The 15,693-nt window shown below is 34.7% G+C and overlaps 1 protein-coding gene across 6 annotated transcripts in view; it reads right to left on the bottom strand.

Annotated features, from left to right (window-relative positions):
• Positions 1–1,573: 1,573 nt before the first annotated feature.
• Positions 1,574–15,693, bottom strand: part of SUCO (SUN domain containing ossification factor) — an 89,461-nt gene continuing 75,341 nt past the window's right edge. For 3 of the 6 annotated variants that reach the window (XM_072830639.1, XM_072830641.1, XM_072830642.1), the window contains 5 exons: positions 13,294–13,398; positions 11,613–11,767; positions 11,013–11,104; positions 4,670–4,725; positions 1,574–3,611 (listed from right to left, as the gene is read on the bottom strand). In XM_072830639.1, coding sequence (XP_072686740.1) covers positions 3,168–3,611; positions 4,670–4,725; positions 11,013–11,104; positions 11,613–11,767; positions 13,294–13,398 — 852 coding nt within the window. In that variant the 3' untranslated portion in view covers positions 1,574–3,167. Of the gene's footprint in view, positions 3,612–4,669; positions 4,726–10,660; positions 10,752–11,012; positions 11,105–11,612; positions 11,768–13,293; positions 13,399–15,693 lie in introns of those variants that run through there. The other 3 variants (XR_012033026.1, XM_072830640.1, XR_012033027.1) reach the window with 3 other exon arrangements.

Genomic DNA, 15,693 nt, shown 5'->3' with positions numbered 1-15,693 from the left:
TATAGGATATATTTAATGTCTTAATGTTATATTAATGGATACTTGTGTGTTGGGATAAAATTTAATGACAGTATTGACACATCACTAGAAAAGCTGTCAGTGCCCACTTTGGTAGCCCATGGGCCCTTACATAAGGAAGACACGCTAAGTCATAAAGCAATCTGTATTTAAAGAACCTAAATAAACAGTACAATCAAATGAACCTTGACCGGACATTGGACCAAAAAAAAAAAAAAAAAAGAGGGATACCCATGGGGACAACTGGAGAAATCTGACCATGGACTGTGTTATTAGACTACAGAATTATCAACTTTTTAAATGATACAAGTATTGTGGCTACAGAGGTGAATGTCCTTATTTTTAGAAAACACATCCTTAGGTATTTAGGGGTAAAGGGTTCTAATATCCCAACTTTCAGATGGTTCACTCAAATGAATGTATGCAAATAGACACACACACAGACACATATAGCAAAAAAAAAATTAAAAATGTTAACTGCTAAATCTGAATAAAGGTGCATAGATATTCAACTTTTCTATGGATTTGAAGTTTTTCAAATTAAAAAGCTGGGGAAAAGCATGAGGTTTTTAATAACTTTCTTCTATGAAATGCAGGTTTTAAAAAAGTATTGTTTCTAAACTGACATCACTTCTATATGCCATGATCTTATGTAGATTTGTTCAAGTAGGTTAACAAATAGCTATTTCATATTCATGTATGTAAGTTTAAATATTCAAACTGGGAACACCTTTAAAACTGGAAAACCAGTAAGTGGTAAAAGAAACACCAACTGGAGACAAAAGTTGAAAAGGTTGCTATTGAGGAACAAACCATCCTTGGTGAAGGAGGCTGTGGTGGCAGTGGTGGTGTGGGGGCAGTGGTAGAGAGTAGAGAATTCCTGTTTTCTCATACAAGGCTTATTAAAAAGTTATTTAATTCCTCAGATTGTATGTATGTTTAACATAGTATTTTTAAAAATCCATTTAAAAGAACTGCTTTACTCGGCACCTTTGCCCTTAGGATTCCTGTTTCCTTTTATTTTATGCTGTTTTAATGCTTAATGTTAGAAGGAATAAAATGAGGCTATCAAGGAACATTGAAAGCTTATTTTATATACATAGCTTTGCTTCTTATCAGGCGCCAGTGACACTTGGCAAGAACTGTTTCTTCCCCTCATGTAGGTATAATCTCACCTGAAATTATAAAATGTTATGCTCTGGTTAGATGTGTAAAAGTTTAAAAGTAAATTGTAAAGCATTATATTCTATTTAGATGTAGAAAAAATAAGAAATTAGTAGTCCTCAAGATAGCACCTGTTAAGAGGAAACTGCATACATGCACTCTACTAAATAAAGATCAAAACTCTTATTTTAGTGTTTGAAATGGTGAAATTATGATTGTATAGAGAACACAATATTTATGTGTAAGTTCAATCAGTATAGAGGTGGCTGAAATGTCATCAATTATGTAATGAGATGTTACTGTATTTAGTTTTTAATGTGGCAAAAACTTCAATCTATGTTCTGAGTAATATATTTATAAGTTCTCCTTCCAAGAACAAAAGAGCCAGTAATTAATAAAGACAAGTGTTCAGATTTATTTGGAAATTCACAGTTTCTAATGGCACTACAGCTCCGTAGTTACATACTGAAAGTCATCTTTCCACAATACTGGGTGCTGCACACAGATTGTGTACCTTCCCACTCTCCCTCTGCTCTCGTCTGGACCTCTTTTCAATGAGTTTCTATACAATCAGGCCCTCTTGCTCTGAATGGCTAATTGTACAGACTGGAAAAAAATTCAAATCATCTAAAACATACTGTTAACCTAAAAGCAGCAACTTAAACAAACAAAAAAGGCTTTAAATAGGTCACATTACAAACAATACCCCCAGAAAGGTATTAGACGAGTTTAAAAACAGTTATTACTAAAAGTGCTCAATAAGTTATAACTTAAGTCTTACAACACAAAATGGTCAATTCTCTCCCTTTCAAAAAGAAACTTCCGACTTTCACTCATTACTGTACAAACACACACTAAGAAATCATTGTATTGAAATACAGTTGCTGCCAATTATTTTTAAAGAAAAAAACGACAAAATGAAAACAGACACATCGACATCACACAACGTATACCTCTGCACATTTGTAGCCAATACAAAGCAAACATCAAGGAATAATAATCCGTTTAGACTTGACCAATTAGACAAGGCTTGACAAACTCACTAGCTGGTTCCGTGCATATGTACATAGGCAGTGATTATATCATATGAGACCTGGACTCATTTGACAAACCTTCAAATGTTCTATTTGTAGTAACAGGAAGCAATTACCTGAAAGTCTGAAGGATTAGTGCTTATTGTGAATGTTTAAAATGTAATGTAGCTAATGAAAACCCTTACAAGTGGTTACTGTGTTTAAGAGGTGAATTTATAAAAAATTTATTTCCAAATACCAGTTATTTGCAAGAAAAAAATCTTGTAGGCTTTTTTCTCATTGAGTTAATAGCTAGAGAAAAACAAATGAGAATAAGTTAAATGAAAATATCAGTATCAAGGTTTACCTAAAAGAGACAAAAATTCCAGCAAGTTTTTGCTTCAAGTGAGTTTGCTAAACAGTAGTCTATTTGGCAAGTATGCAGGATCTTTACACTGTCTGACCCACATTACTGAACTTCAGGCGCAGATCACCTTAAAGCCTTGTAGTGTTTGCAGCTTCAAAAAACTAACAAAGTTATAAAAGAAATCAAATGACAGAAAAAGTTCTCCCTCCTCTTCCAGTGGCATTATAAATAGACAAAAGGCACATAAATATGGGAAGGTGCAAGAAATAGGAACAAAGCTAAAGGAAGAGGTTTAGGCTTTCATTCCTATCCCACCCAAAGGAACTGGGGCTTCCAAATTACGTTTGTCCCAGTAATTAATCTGTGAAAAAAAAATCTTTATAAAATGTCTACCATTGTCCTTGTAGGAAGTGATCAGCCTTGTAAAACTGCAGCTCATTAACCAAGATTGACACAATCCCACCTACTTTTTTTTAAAAAGGCAGAAACCATAATTTCTGAATACTTTTCCCATTAATATTTTCTCCCTCCCCCAAACCCTTCAAATACCACAGACTGTTCTTCAAAGAACAACAAAAGTCTCCAGTATGAAAAGTTCTATTATTTTATATATGTCCCGAGACCGCTGTGACACCAAATGTTCCCACGGTGATCTCTTTGTTTCCTTTGATTATGTCATGCAGGCTCGGCAATGATCCTGACTTAGTCTGTATTAGAGTTTTTATCAATTTTCCTTGGTCTTGGACTTTAGATCGCCTTCGTTTTAAAGCCCTCTTCTCAGTTTTTGTCTTTTGGGACTGTCCATTGCACAGACTTGTGCAAGCTGAAATGCCACAAAAGTAAGATTCTTCTGACTGTGATGATGTTTCCGAGCTTCCTTCAGACGGAGGACCCTTATAGGAAGAATGATAAACTTCTCCCATATTAGAAAAATCTCTCTGGTTCATAAAGGGCTTCCTTCCTTTTAGGTCTCCATTGGCTACTGGGTGCAATGGATCTGCTGGCTTTATGGTTTCAATTTTTTCAGTTTTGTACTTGCAGCGTTTCTTCTATAACACAAATTTTTTTAAAAAGGTAGTAATGAGACCTCCAATAGTTAACTCATCAAAACATCTAGACAGCTGGGCTAATGGAGCAAAGTACCAACCCAATGAGAAGTAAAACAGTGTTATGAACAGCATAACATACTGTTGTGTTCTGTATAGACACCACCATTACCTTCCCATTTTATAAATACTACTCAATCAAAACTCTTTACTTAGCAGCCACCTCTGAAAATAGATTTAGGAGATGATAACTAACATCTGAGTACTTACTAAGTACCAGGTATTATCTAGTTGCCTTCATGTGTATCTTAACTTATTGAGAAGTGAGTATTTTTATCCCCGGTTACTAAATTAGAAAACCAAGGTTCCGAGGTTTGGTTCTCTGCCCAAGTTACAACACAGTAAGTGGAGGTTGGGATTGAATCCTGGACTATTTTGGCTCTAAAGTCCAAGTTCTTTCACCTAGAGACCATTACCTCTAGTCAAAATGAGTACAACTTAGAGAGGCAAAATGGAAAAAGCAGACTTTGTAACCAAAAAGTCTAAGTATATTTTGAGTTTTACCACTGATTTAATAGATCATGCAATAGTATAAACCCTCTGAATTTCAGCTTTCTAATATCAGCTCGGGGATACTACCATCTCCAGGCTGCTGTGAGGATTAGAGAAATAGCACATGTATACATTGTGCCTAATAAGCACTGATACTCAGTAAATAAGGACTATTAGCCAGGGGTCAGCAAACCTTTTCAGTAAAGGACCAGGCAGTAAATATTTTAGGCTTTGCAGGTCACATACTGTTCCCTCTTGCATATTCTTTTTCATCGTACAACCCTTCCTTTAAAGATGGTTCCAGGCCCATACAAAACAGGCCACAGGCCAGATACAGCCTATGGGTCATAGCTTGCTGACTTCTGCAACATTTACTTATATCATTACTATGACTGGAAATAAACAGTAAATTTAAATAAGGACCACTTAAAGATTAAATCAAACCTTTCTACCTAATTCATCTATAATCACATAATTACACCAACACACTAAAAGAATCAAAATATTACCTTTTTTTCTGGAGAGAACTTGAGGGGTTCTACGATGTACAAATCATTTGGGTCTACTATAAATAAGAAAAAATAAAAAGCAGATATAAAATGTAGATTATGCTATGATAAACACTAAAACTATACTGTCCCTTAGTAATTGTTTTCCTAACAGATACAGTGAATTTATAATTATAACATACTAAGCATTTATTTATGCATTTTAAATTAGTAAAAAGCGACAAACTGGGCTTGGTTGGTCTCCTTCAAATAATTTCCCTAAATTTTTCATTGATAGCTGGTCATCAGCCAACAGTAAGGATCCTTTTCTTGGGCCCAGCCCAAACCTCTTACCTGATGAGAAGGATAACACCACTAGGTAAACTAGTAACAAGCCTAGAGATCATCTGAGTATTTCCCTAAAAGACTAACCTACACTGTATCACAAATGTGGGTTAATTATGGCAACAAGCAGCTGTGACCAGGTATGAAAGCCAGTTAAAGGAACATACACACAAAAAAAGAAATTTAAGAAGTTTTTTCTTACTGTATTTTACTATGACTAAAACTATGAATGCCAAAATCTAAAAACAGCTTGAACGTGCAATATAAATGACAAAGTAATACTGAATAAACACTTCTGGCAAGGTGAGTAAATTAAAAATATTCATTTTAAGGTTCCTAAGATTTCATTACTTTAAGCACATTAAAGACAGCTGTATACCACTTTCACACTGACAAGCTATACTTCTTGACAAGATATTTGACTACCAGATAAATGAGATCTCAGTCCTACTGAACCCATTAAAAGTAAACAGTATGTGGTCTGACAGAGCCAGAAGTTTATAAGTAGCAAAATTCACTATAAAACTTCATATACTGGGCAGCCCGGGTGGCTCAGTGGTTTAGCGCCGCCTTCAGCCCAGGGCCTGATCCTGGAGACCTAGGATCGAGTCCCACCATCAGGCTCCCTGCATGGAGCCTGCTTCTCCCTCTGCCTGTGTCTCTGCCCCTCTCCCTCTCCCTCTCTCTCTCTGTGTCTCCCATGAATAAATAAATAAAATCTTAAAAAAAAAAGAAACTTCATATACTGCAAATTTACTAATAATGCGATTTAACTAATTATGTTTTTGTTTACATTATATCCTAGAAATCTGCTGAGAAAGTCATCAAATATATAAAAATATCCAAAAAAAAAATCCAAACATTCCTCCAGATAGCCATTTCTATCAGGTTACTAATCTCACTCTAATTGCTTTTTTAAAAAATAACACCTACTTCTAGGAATGGTTAACTGTTACTCAGATCACCCTCTCTATTGAAAGCAACTAAATATGGAACTTTAAAAAAATCACTAAAAGCACTGTAGAGCAGCCAAGATTAACTAGGCCAAATTTGAAGGAAAAGTAGGAAGCCAAACAGTGAAGTGGAACACAAAAGTCATTTTTGTCCTGATGGCATTTGCTAGTGCATGAGTATGTGAAGTTTAGCTCTGATGATCAAGAGAATAAGCTAGAAATCAAATCTTCAGACCCATCCAGAGTAGTAGTCTAATAAGACACCCTCTCCCCACAGTAAGCTAGAACTCTACAGAACTGCCCTCAGAGAAAGAATTAACCCATGCAATGCAAGGACTTACCGTCCAAATTCCCATCATCTGGTGGTCCAACTAACCTTACACTACAAACATAAAGTAAATATAAACCAATTCTCTCCAATAAGGATAACCAATAAGGACCTACCTTCTAGCTCTCAAATTATCCCTACAAATTTTTCAAAGAGAAGGACCAACACACAAAGGTAAAAGCACAGAAAGACACAAAGCATCTTGAGCAAGAGCCAGTAGACCCAATTAATGAACAGATTCACAAAGTCTTAAGATATTACAATTATCAAACATAAGACTAAAAAGACAGCTATACTTACTATTTTTAAATAAAAAACAAGCTTGAAAATATCTGCAGGAAACATAAAACAAAAAAAGGGGGGGATCTAGATGTTTAAACAAATACTAAAAGAAGTCCTAGAAATGGAAAATATAATAACTGACATTAAAAACACAATGGAAGAATGTAATAGACTACAGATAGCTGAAGAATATACGACATGGAAAACAGATTGGAGGAAATCACCCAAATAATGCACAGAAAAGCAGAAAGAATGAAAATAACAGGGGATGCCTGGGTGGCTCAGTGGTTGAGTGTATGCCTTTGGCTCAGGGCATGATCCTGGGGTCCTGGGATCGAGTCCTGCATAAGGTTCCCCATAGAGAGCCTGCTTCTCCCTCTGCCTATGTCTCTGCCTCTCTCTCTGTGTCTCTCATGAATAAATAAAATCTTAAAAAAAGAAAAAAAAGTTTAGCGGCATAAAGTGAAAAGGAAGTTAACATTGAATTAAATGGGTACTCTAAAAGAGAATGAGGTAGAGTGAATATTCTGGGGAAAAAATAATGGTTAAGAATTTTCCAATACTGATAAAAGATACCAATTGAGAGATTCAAAGAGCCCAACAAATTTAAAAAGGAATAAAGAAAAAAAGATAATGTTTCAGTATGAAGGGAAATAATGGCAAACGGAGTCTCAGAAAGCAGAACTGAAGAATTAAGAAATTGGTATATATGTGAATAAATGTAATGAACATTAGTGTAAAAAATAGTATACCTTGTTGAGTTAAAACTAAACAAAAAAAATAAAGAATTTATATACACAAAACAGTAACATATAAATGAAGTAGAGGATACAAGATCTTTGTATTGTTCAAAAAGAGGTAAAAGTATTGAATAACTGCAGACTTTGACAAGTATTTGTAGATGCTAAAGTACAAGAAAATGTCAAAATGAATGCACAACTTCTAATGACAGAATAAGAGAAGAAACTTGTAGCTCTCAAAGGGAGGAAAAATAAAGAGTTAATAGGCAAAAGATATGCAAGTACTTTTTTGCTAATAAATTTTAACATTTAGATGAAATGGAAAAATTCATGGAAATTTTAAATTTAAAGTGACAAAAAAAAAATCAGGTTCCTATAACCAAAACTCCTCTTACAAAGAAAATACTGGACCTATATGACTAATAATTCAAAAAATAATTATAATCTGAAACTCTTCCTGAGAACAGAAAATAAGAGAACACTGCCCATCTGATTTTACATACTTTACACATCAAAACCCAACAGTCTGAGAAATAAAAAATTACATGCTAACCTTATTCATGAACAGTAAGATAGCAAAATCCCTAGAGTATCACACAGAATTATGTGAAATTAACAATATGTACACAAAACATACACATATATAAATAATGTATTATGACCAACTTGTGTTTTTTTAACAATGTAATAAAAATGTAACTCTAGAATATCAATTAGTATAATTAATTTTAATAAGAAAATTAGAAATAGTCATCTTAAAAGAAGCTTAAAAAGTATTTGGTAAAATAAAGCATTAATGGGGAGAGGAACTATTATTAGCAAACTGAGAAGAGGAACTTCCTTTGATAATGGCTATCTACAGAACACCTATGAGAAATATAATACTTAACACTAGGTGTTTTCCCTTTAAGAATGGGAACAAGAAGAAAAAAAAAAAAAAAAAGAATGGGAACAAGACAAAGGTGCCTATCAGCTACTTCAACACTGCTAAAATGCTAGCCACTGCAGTTAGGGAAACAGGAAATAAGATCTATAAGGATTGGAAAGGAAGAAACAAAAATTGTCTGTAGTCTCAAAAAGTGTGCCCGTGTTCACAGAAGCTGCCACTCTGTCCTAACAATAAGTAAAAAAGCTGAACAAACCAAAAAATCAACTCTTTTTTAGCTCCTTCAGAGAAGTGAGCTCACAAGGCAAACTACTATCCCCAAACTCAGAGATAGGCAAATACAGTGAATCACAAATTACCTGGGCAGAAACCTCTGTGGGAACCAGTGCTCATATAGAAAAACCTGAACTATTAATTGATAAATTGCTGGATGCTCAGTGTGGATAAATCTGTAAGTTAAAAAGTCTAAGGAGGACATCCAGTCAAAGGGGAGCCCTCACACTTTTATGAGTCGTATTTTTAGGAGCTCTACCAGGTCCTCACCATTTTGAAATATTCCAGAGTAGCCTGATGTGGGACTTGATCCCAGGACTCCAGGATCATGCCCTGAGCTGAAGGCAGGTGCTTAACCGCTGAGCCACCCAGGTGTTCCAGAGAGTATTCTGTTCTTAACAAGGCCTGACTTTAGGAACTATTTTAGAAGAGCTGTACCTGCTGGTGTTTTATCAGAGCCGAACTGGCCTAAGCAAAAGGAGAAACCCAACAAACACTGGTGAAGTGTACAGTCCAGGGACAAAGGCCTGCCAAAAGACTGAAACCTAATCACAGGAGTCCACAATGCTTCCTCTACCACCACACCTCACCACTATATTATGAAAAGATCTGTTTATTTTAATTCCTTTTACCTAGTGCATCATGTTCCATCTGTCAATAAAAAATTACAAGGCATTTTTTAAAAAAGCAAAGAACACTTTGAAGAGACTAAACAAACATTAGAACTAGAGTTAGATGACAAGAATGGTGGAATTATCAGACCAGGAATTTTTTAAAATTATGATTAGTATGTTAAGAACTTTAATGTAAAAAAGTAGACAACATGCAAATATAGATGAATAATGTAGGCAGAAAAGTTCTAAAGAAGGATAAACAAAGAAATGCTAGAGATCAAACACAGTACCAAAAGATAGGGAATAGCCTCAAACTGAAAATGATCAAAATAATGTGCAGTGCATTTGTATAATGGAATATTGTATAAAGATACAACAACTATATTCAGTGACATGGTGAATCTCACAGTCAACAGTCAGAAGTCCCTGCACCCCGATGTTTATAGCAGCAATGGCCACGATAGCCAAACTGTGGAAGGAGCCTCGGTGTCCAACGAAAGATGAATGGATAAAGAAGATGTGGTTTATGTATACAATGGAATATTACTCAGCTATTAGAAATGACAAATACCCACCATTTGCTTCAATGTGGATGGAACTGGAGGGTATTATGCTGAGTGAAGTAAGTCAGTCGGAGAAGGACAAACATTATATGTTCTCATTCATTTGGGGAATATAAATAATAGTGAAAGGGAACATAAGGGAAGGGAGAAGAAATGTGTGGGAAATATCAGAAAGGGAGACAGAACGTAAAGACTGCTAACTCTGGGAAACGAACTAGGGGTGGCAGAAGGGGAGGAGGGCGGGGGGTGGGAGTGAATGGGTGACGGGCACTGGGGGTTATTCTGTATGTTAGTAAATTGAACACCAATAAAAAATAAATTAAAAAAAAAAACAGTCAGAAGTCAAAACAGTGGTTATCCTGGGAGGGGATGGACAGTGTCTAAAAGAGCACAAGGAAGTTCTGGGGTACTGGATAATGTTCTCCATCTTAATCTGGGTGTTGGTCATACAGGTGTGTTCAACTGGTTTATGAAAATTCATCAAGGTTTACATATGACAATTGCATTTTCTTACAAGTAATTCTTCAATTAAAAATTTCAGTTGTAAAAGAAAATCAGCCAAAAGAAGAAAAAAAGAAAAAGGGGGAAGAAGAGATTTACTAGTCCTAAGTAAGCACACATGTAATGTAATGGGTTAAGTCTGTGAAGCTTTGTGGAAATAGTAATGCTCAGCAATGATTACTTGAAAGAGTTAATCAATTGAAACATGCTGTTGTTACTAAGTCTTTAAGAAAGGGAAGCCAGCCAATAATTATTAAGAAAGCCATTCTAATTGAAATACATAATTAATTTGGTTATTTTAATACTGTATAAAGATAAGTCTCTTAATAAGTGCTAATTTTAAAAGAACAGATATAAAAAAAAATAGCCACTCAGTACACATTCATTCATTTAAGTATTCATTGACTGTTAGACAATAGAATGCTATTATAGACCCTGGCCTATAAAAAAAGAGATAGACTAGATTTTTTTTTTTTTTTTTCAGAAAGTGCCTCACAGTCCTAAACTAGAGACAAAAGGGGTCCTACCTGTACAAGAAGAGGAGGCAGATAAGCACAGGATGCTATGGGAGCACATTCAGGTTTTCCAAATCTGTTGAACTTTTTCAAACATCCCTTTCTAAAAAGAAATACTTCTAAACAGGAGCATGTGCAAACAAAGCTACCAATGGCTAATTAAACTAAGCCCCCCTTCCTTCCCCACCCTCTGGGCTTTTAGGAACAAAGACAGTAAGTGTGAAAATGATACAGTGGCTCTGACATAGTACAAACATGAAGGTTACCCATTATTCTGTTACAGGTGGTTTCGAACACAACATTGACATTGTAATTATGCCAGAAGTAAGTGTTTATATATATATATATATTGCACAAAATCTACCTTCTTTGCCAGTTAACTGTAAAGACTTGGATCTGATGAGTGGGAATGAAGTTCTTCTTTTCAAATTCATATCATCATAGGAAGAGAAACACCTAAAACATGAAGAAAATGAACACAATGAGTAAACTACTCATTTACTAGTAAACTACTAGTAAACTACTCATATACTAGTAAACTAGTATAATTTACTTTGCACTTGGGGCTTGATAGAAGCTATTGAGAACTGAACATCCACAGAATACTAATCTCTAATGTAATACTTCAGTTATTGCTATTACATGTAAAAAATTGAGGATCATTGTCTAAAAGATGCTATATTAAAATACCTACTATCTTCTCCCTTTGAATTCCACATTTAAGCACCTTTCATAACTAAAACATTTCAAGGGTTTATGTACTTCCTATTAACGTATTTTTCATACCAGTCTACAGAACCTTCCAGATACAGGACTATCTCTTGCTAGTTACAATGATGTTTTAACAGTGCAGTTTTAAGATAATCATATGGGAAAAAGAAAGTATCTCATTATTTGCTTATTCAAATTTCTCAAAATATAAAATATAGTAAAAATAGTGAAATAAAATGTTGATATATACTACCTTTTTGGGCTTGGATATTGATTACTTTTAGGAAGTTTTGAAATATAATCTCCATCAAATTGAGAATTGTTTCGACAGCGCTGCATACAAAGCATCAGTCCCAAGACAACACAGAGAACCAAAGATATGACAAGATAGCTTTGTCGATCTGAAACCTGAGAGGAGAAAAGGATTTAATAATTATTATATTTTATTTTATAGTAATGTTAAATATATTATTATTTTATCCTGTCATTATAATTTAAAAATTATACTATAAAAAATATAATGGGATATAAAAATCAAAGGACAAATAATTTTAAGCATTTTTTAATATGTTTCAAAACCATAAAATGAAGGGCATGCACTTAGAAAATGTCCTACTGAGATAATTTTTCTTCTCTTCCCCTCCAATACTTTGAACATTTTTAAATCTATGGAAAACTTTTAAAAATAGTAATGAACATATTCATGCCTTTTCACCTATGTTCATCAATAGTTAACATTTTGCCACATTTGCTGTGTTTTTCCATCTGTATTATTCCTACTTGGGGAGAAAAAAAAATCTTGCTCCTGCCTAGTCTTTACCATCTTGTAATACTGAAACAGCAATTACTCAGTTATTTAAGCCAAAAACACAGGATCATCCTTAGTTCCTCATCCCACACATCCGATCTTTCATCAAGGCTTGTCTTTCTCTTCAACATTCCCTGAATTCAACAACTTCACACTGTTTTCCACTTCTAAAAATATAAGTCCAAACCAACATCACCTCACCCAGGTCACTGCAACTGCATCCTAATTAGTCTCCTTCCCACTTCTGTTCTTGCTATTCCCCAAGAGGCAATTCTCCAAAGAGCAACAAACAGGGAGTTTCTCAAAGTGCTGTCAATGAGATGACCCATGTCACTTCTTAATTCTTTCCCTAAGAGTAAAAATCAACTCTAAATTGCCTACAAAGGCCTTTATGACAGGGTCCCTGGCATATCCTGAATGTACTTCTTACTCTCTTTCTCCTCATTCTATTTCAGCCACCAGCCTTCTTTCTGCCCTCAGATATACCACACAGTTTCTAATCATGGGTCCTTTGCCCTAGTGCTGCTAGTAACAGGTTTGTTCTGAACCTAAGCCTCCTGTGGCATGCAAACTCTTCTTGTGCACTCAAGTTCTAATGTCACTGCCTCAGATAAGCCTTCCCAAATCACTCTATCTAAGCAACCCTTACCATAATCACTTCATACACACATATTTCATTTTCTGTCTTACTGTCCTCTCCCCCAGAAGAGTTCTGTGGCCAGGGACTACTCACTGCTATATGCCATAAGGAATGTACAGCTTACACCTCACATACACTGGATGCTCAATACTTGTTAAATCAATGCAATGTTTGCTTTGTTAAGCAACTCAGTAAGCCTTTGTGAACTGAAAATGGAAGTACCAGTGGTTTGCAAAAGGCCTAATAGTATTGCTTTATAACCATATTTTAGGTAAGACCTAAACTATGAATGCCTTGTTTTCCAAAAAATTATCATAATTAATCTATTTCCAAAATATTATAGTGCCACATTCCAGTGTTCTGAGCAAGTTCTTTATAAATGACTATTTTGTTTGGTTTAAGTTCTTAGATACCATGTTAATAAATCAGTCTTTATGACAACCTCTATATATGCAATGTGTCTTACAATACCAGCAATAACAATACCTCGCGTTTTAATTCTGCCACTGTTGTTGATAAGTTTGAAACAAGCTGTGTCATGTTGGTCAATTGTGCCTGTAGTAACTGAATGGCTTCTGTTTGCCGCTGATCCTATGATAAAGAAAGAAGTAAGTATTATTTTTGTGTGTGTGAAAGTTTCATCTATACGTTAAATATACTGCAAGTTCCAGTAAAATTACTAAGTTTCTCAAGAAAAAAAATACATAATAGAAAGCTTTTAATGAACAAGTACTGTAAAATGTGACCAGAAATTAAAAAAACACAAAAAAACAAAAAATGAGACTGTTGAATCCTCCCTTCCCTGACTCCTACAAAAAACATTTTGCCATTTATTGCCACATTTGGATTACTGTCTAGTGGAAGTTAATAAATTACTTCAAGTTAATATGGGCTCCATATGCAGGAACGAGCATATAGTCAGCTATATGCAACACAATCACTTTGTCAAATATGTTCTCAAACCAAAGCAGTCAGCACAAAAAGATGCTGAAAAAGTTCTGAAAAATGTTTTGGGGTATAAAGCACACTCATACTAAGAAGCTTTTACAAATTCTATTCTATCACACACATTAGAATGGAACTTAGAATGTCATATAGTCAAAAACCTACAACTGATCATCTAGTCAATGCTAGAATATCACCAATAAAAATAAATTAATCAAAAACATCCATCTAGATTTTTAAAACTTTTATAACTGACAAATGTGTCTTTATGTAAAATATCTACCTGCATATTTTAGGGAATTATGCATCATGCTCATGGTCAGGAATCTGTATTAGGGACACTGTATTGAAATTTTCAACTTACTACTGAATTTGGGAAGGAGTAAAAGAGGACAGAATGTAAAGAAAATCTAACACTCTATTTAACTATATAACCATTTATCATTCTAGACCTAACTTTTTCAAATTTAGATTTAAATAAGTCTTAGGGCAGCCTGGGTGGCTCAGCGGTTTAGTGCTGCCTTCAGTGACTGGTTGTCCTTCGGTTTTGATTTTGTAACCTTGAGGCATTTTTAGGCTTAGATTTTGGTTGGCTTACATGGGCTGCCATGGCATGATCCTGGAGATGCGGGATCGAGTCCCACATTGGGCTTGCTGCATAGAGCCTGCTTCTCCCTCTGCCTGTGTCTCTGCCTCTCTCTTGAATAAATAAATAAAATCTTTAAAAAAATAAAATAAAAATAAAAATCAGGGATCCCTGGGTGGCGCAGCGGTTTGGCGCCTGCCTTTGGCCCAGGGCGCGATCCTGGAGACTCGGGATCGAATCCCACGTCGGGCTCCCGGTGCATGGAGCCCGCTTCTCCCTCTGCCTGTGTCTCTGCCTCTCTCTCTCTCTCTCTCTGTGACTATCATGAATAAATAAATAAAATCTTAAACAAAAAAAACACTGTTAAAAAAAAAATAAAAAAAAATAAAAATCAATCAATCTTAAATCTCAAATGTGTGTATGTGCAAGAGTAGGGAGGATGTGGATGTATAAAACTAACAAAAAGTTTCACCTATTTCCCTACTGTGATACACTGTGGTACTTTTCTATCTTACTTCATCTTTTTAAAATGCTGAATCTGACTCATTTTATCTTGTGACTCACATTTGACAAATACGTTCCAGACAGTTATAAACATTTAAAGAAAAAACTATGAAATTTAATAATTTGGTTAACACTTCTAATCAAGATTTACTTCTAATACTGTTAATAATACATAAATTATATTAAAGTATTTAAATAAGTTTTTGAGATGAGAAAATATAAAGAGGAAATAATTTTAACCATTAAAATTAATGAAGAACTAATTTACTGTGTTCATGGGTCAGAAGACAATACTGTTAAGACGTCAGTTCTCCAAACTGATCTAAAATTCAGCAAAATCCTAACCAAGATGCAAACATGTTGTTGTTGTTTGTTTGTTTTGTAGAAATTGGCAAACTGATTCTAAAATCTGTATTAGTCAAAACAATTCTGGAAGAGATGAACAAAGTTGGAAGATTCACACTATGTGACTTCAAGAGTTCCTTTAAAGCTATAGTAATCACAACAATTTGGTAAAAGTATAAAAATAGATGAATAGAACAAAAGAGCAGCCTTGAAACAGACCCATGTATGTATGGTGAATTAATTTTTTATCAAAAGTACAAAGGAAATTCAGTGAGGAAGGGATAGTCTTTTCAACAAATATACTCGAATAAAGAGATATTCATTCATATGTTTCTCTATCCCCCTCCTCAACAAAAAGAACTTTGGGCCATACTTTGCAATATGTAAAAATTAAAATAGATTATAAACCCAATGTAAAATGAAAACTATAAAACTTTTAGAACAAAACGGAGGAAAAAAATCTTTGTGACCCCAGGTTACAGAAAGACTTTATAGAGCAAAGAAAA

Source organism: Canis lupus, chromosome 6 (assembly GCF_048164855.1).
Source record: "Canis lupus baileyi chromosome 6, mCanLup2.hap1, whole genome shotgun sequence".
Classification (NCBI taxonomy): Eukaryota; Metazoa; Chordata; class Mammalia; order Carnivora; family Canidae; genus Canis; species Canis lupus.
The sequence above is the reverse complement of the archived record's forward strand: the minus strand, read 5'-3'. Positions and strand labels throughout refer to the sequence as shown.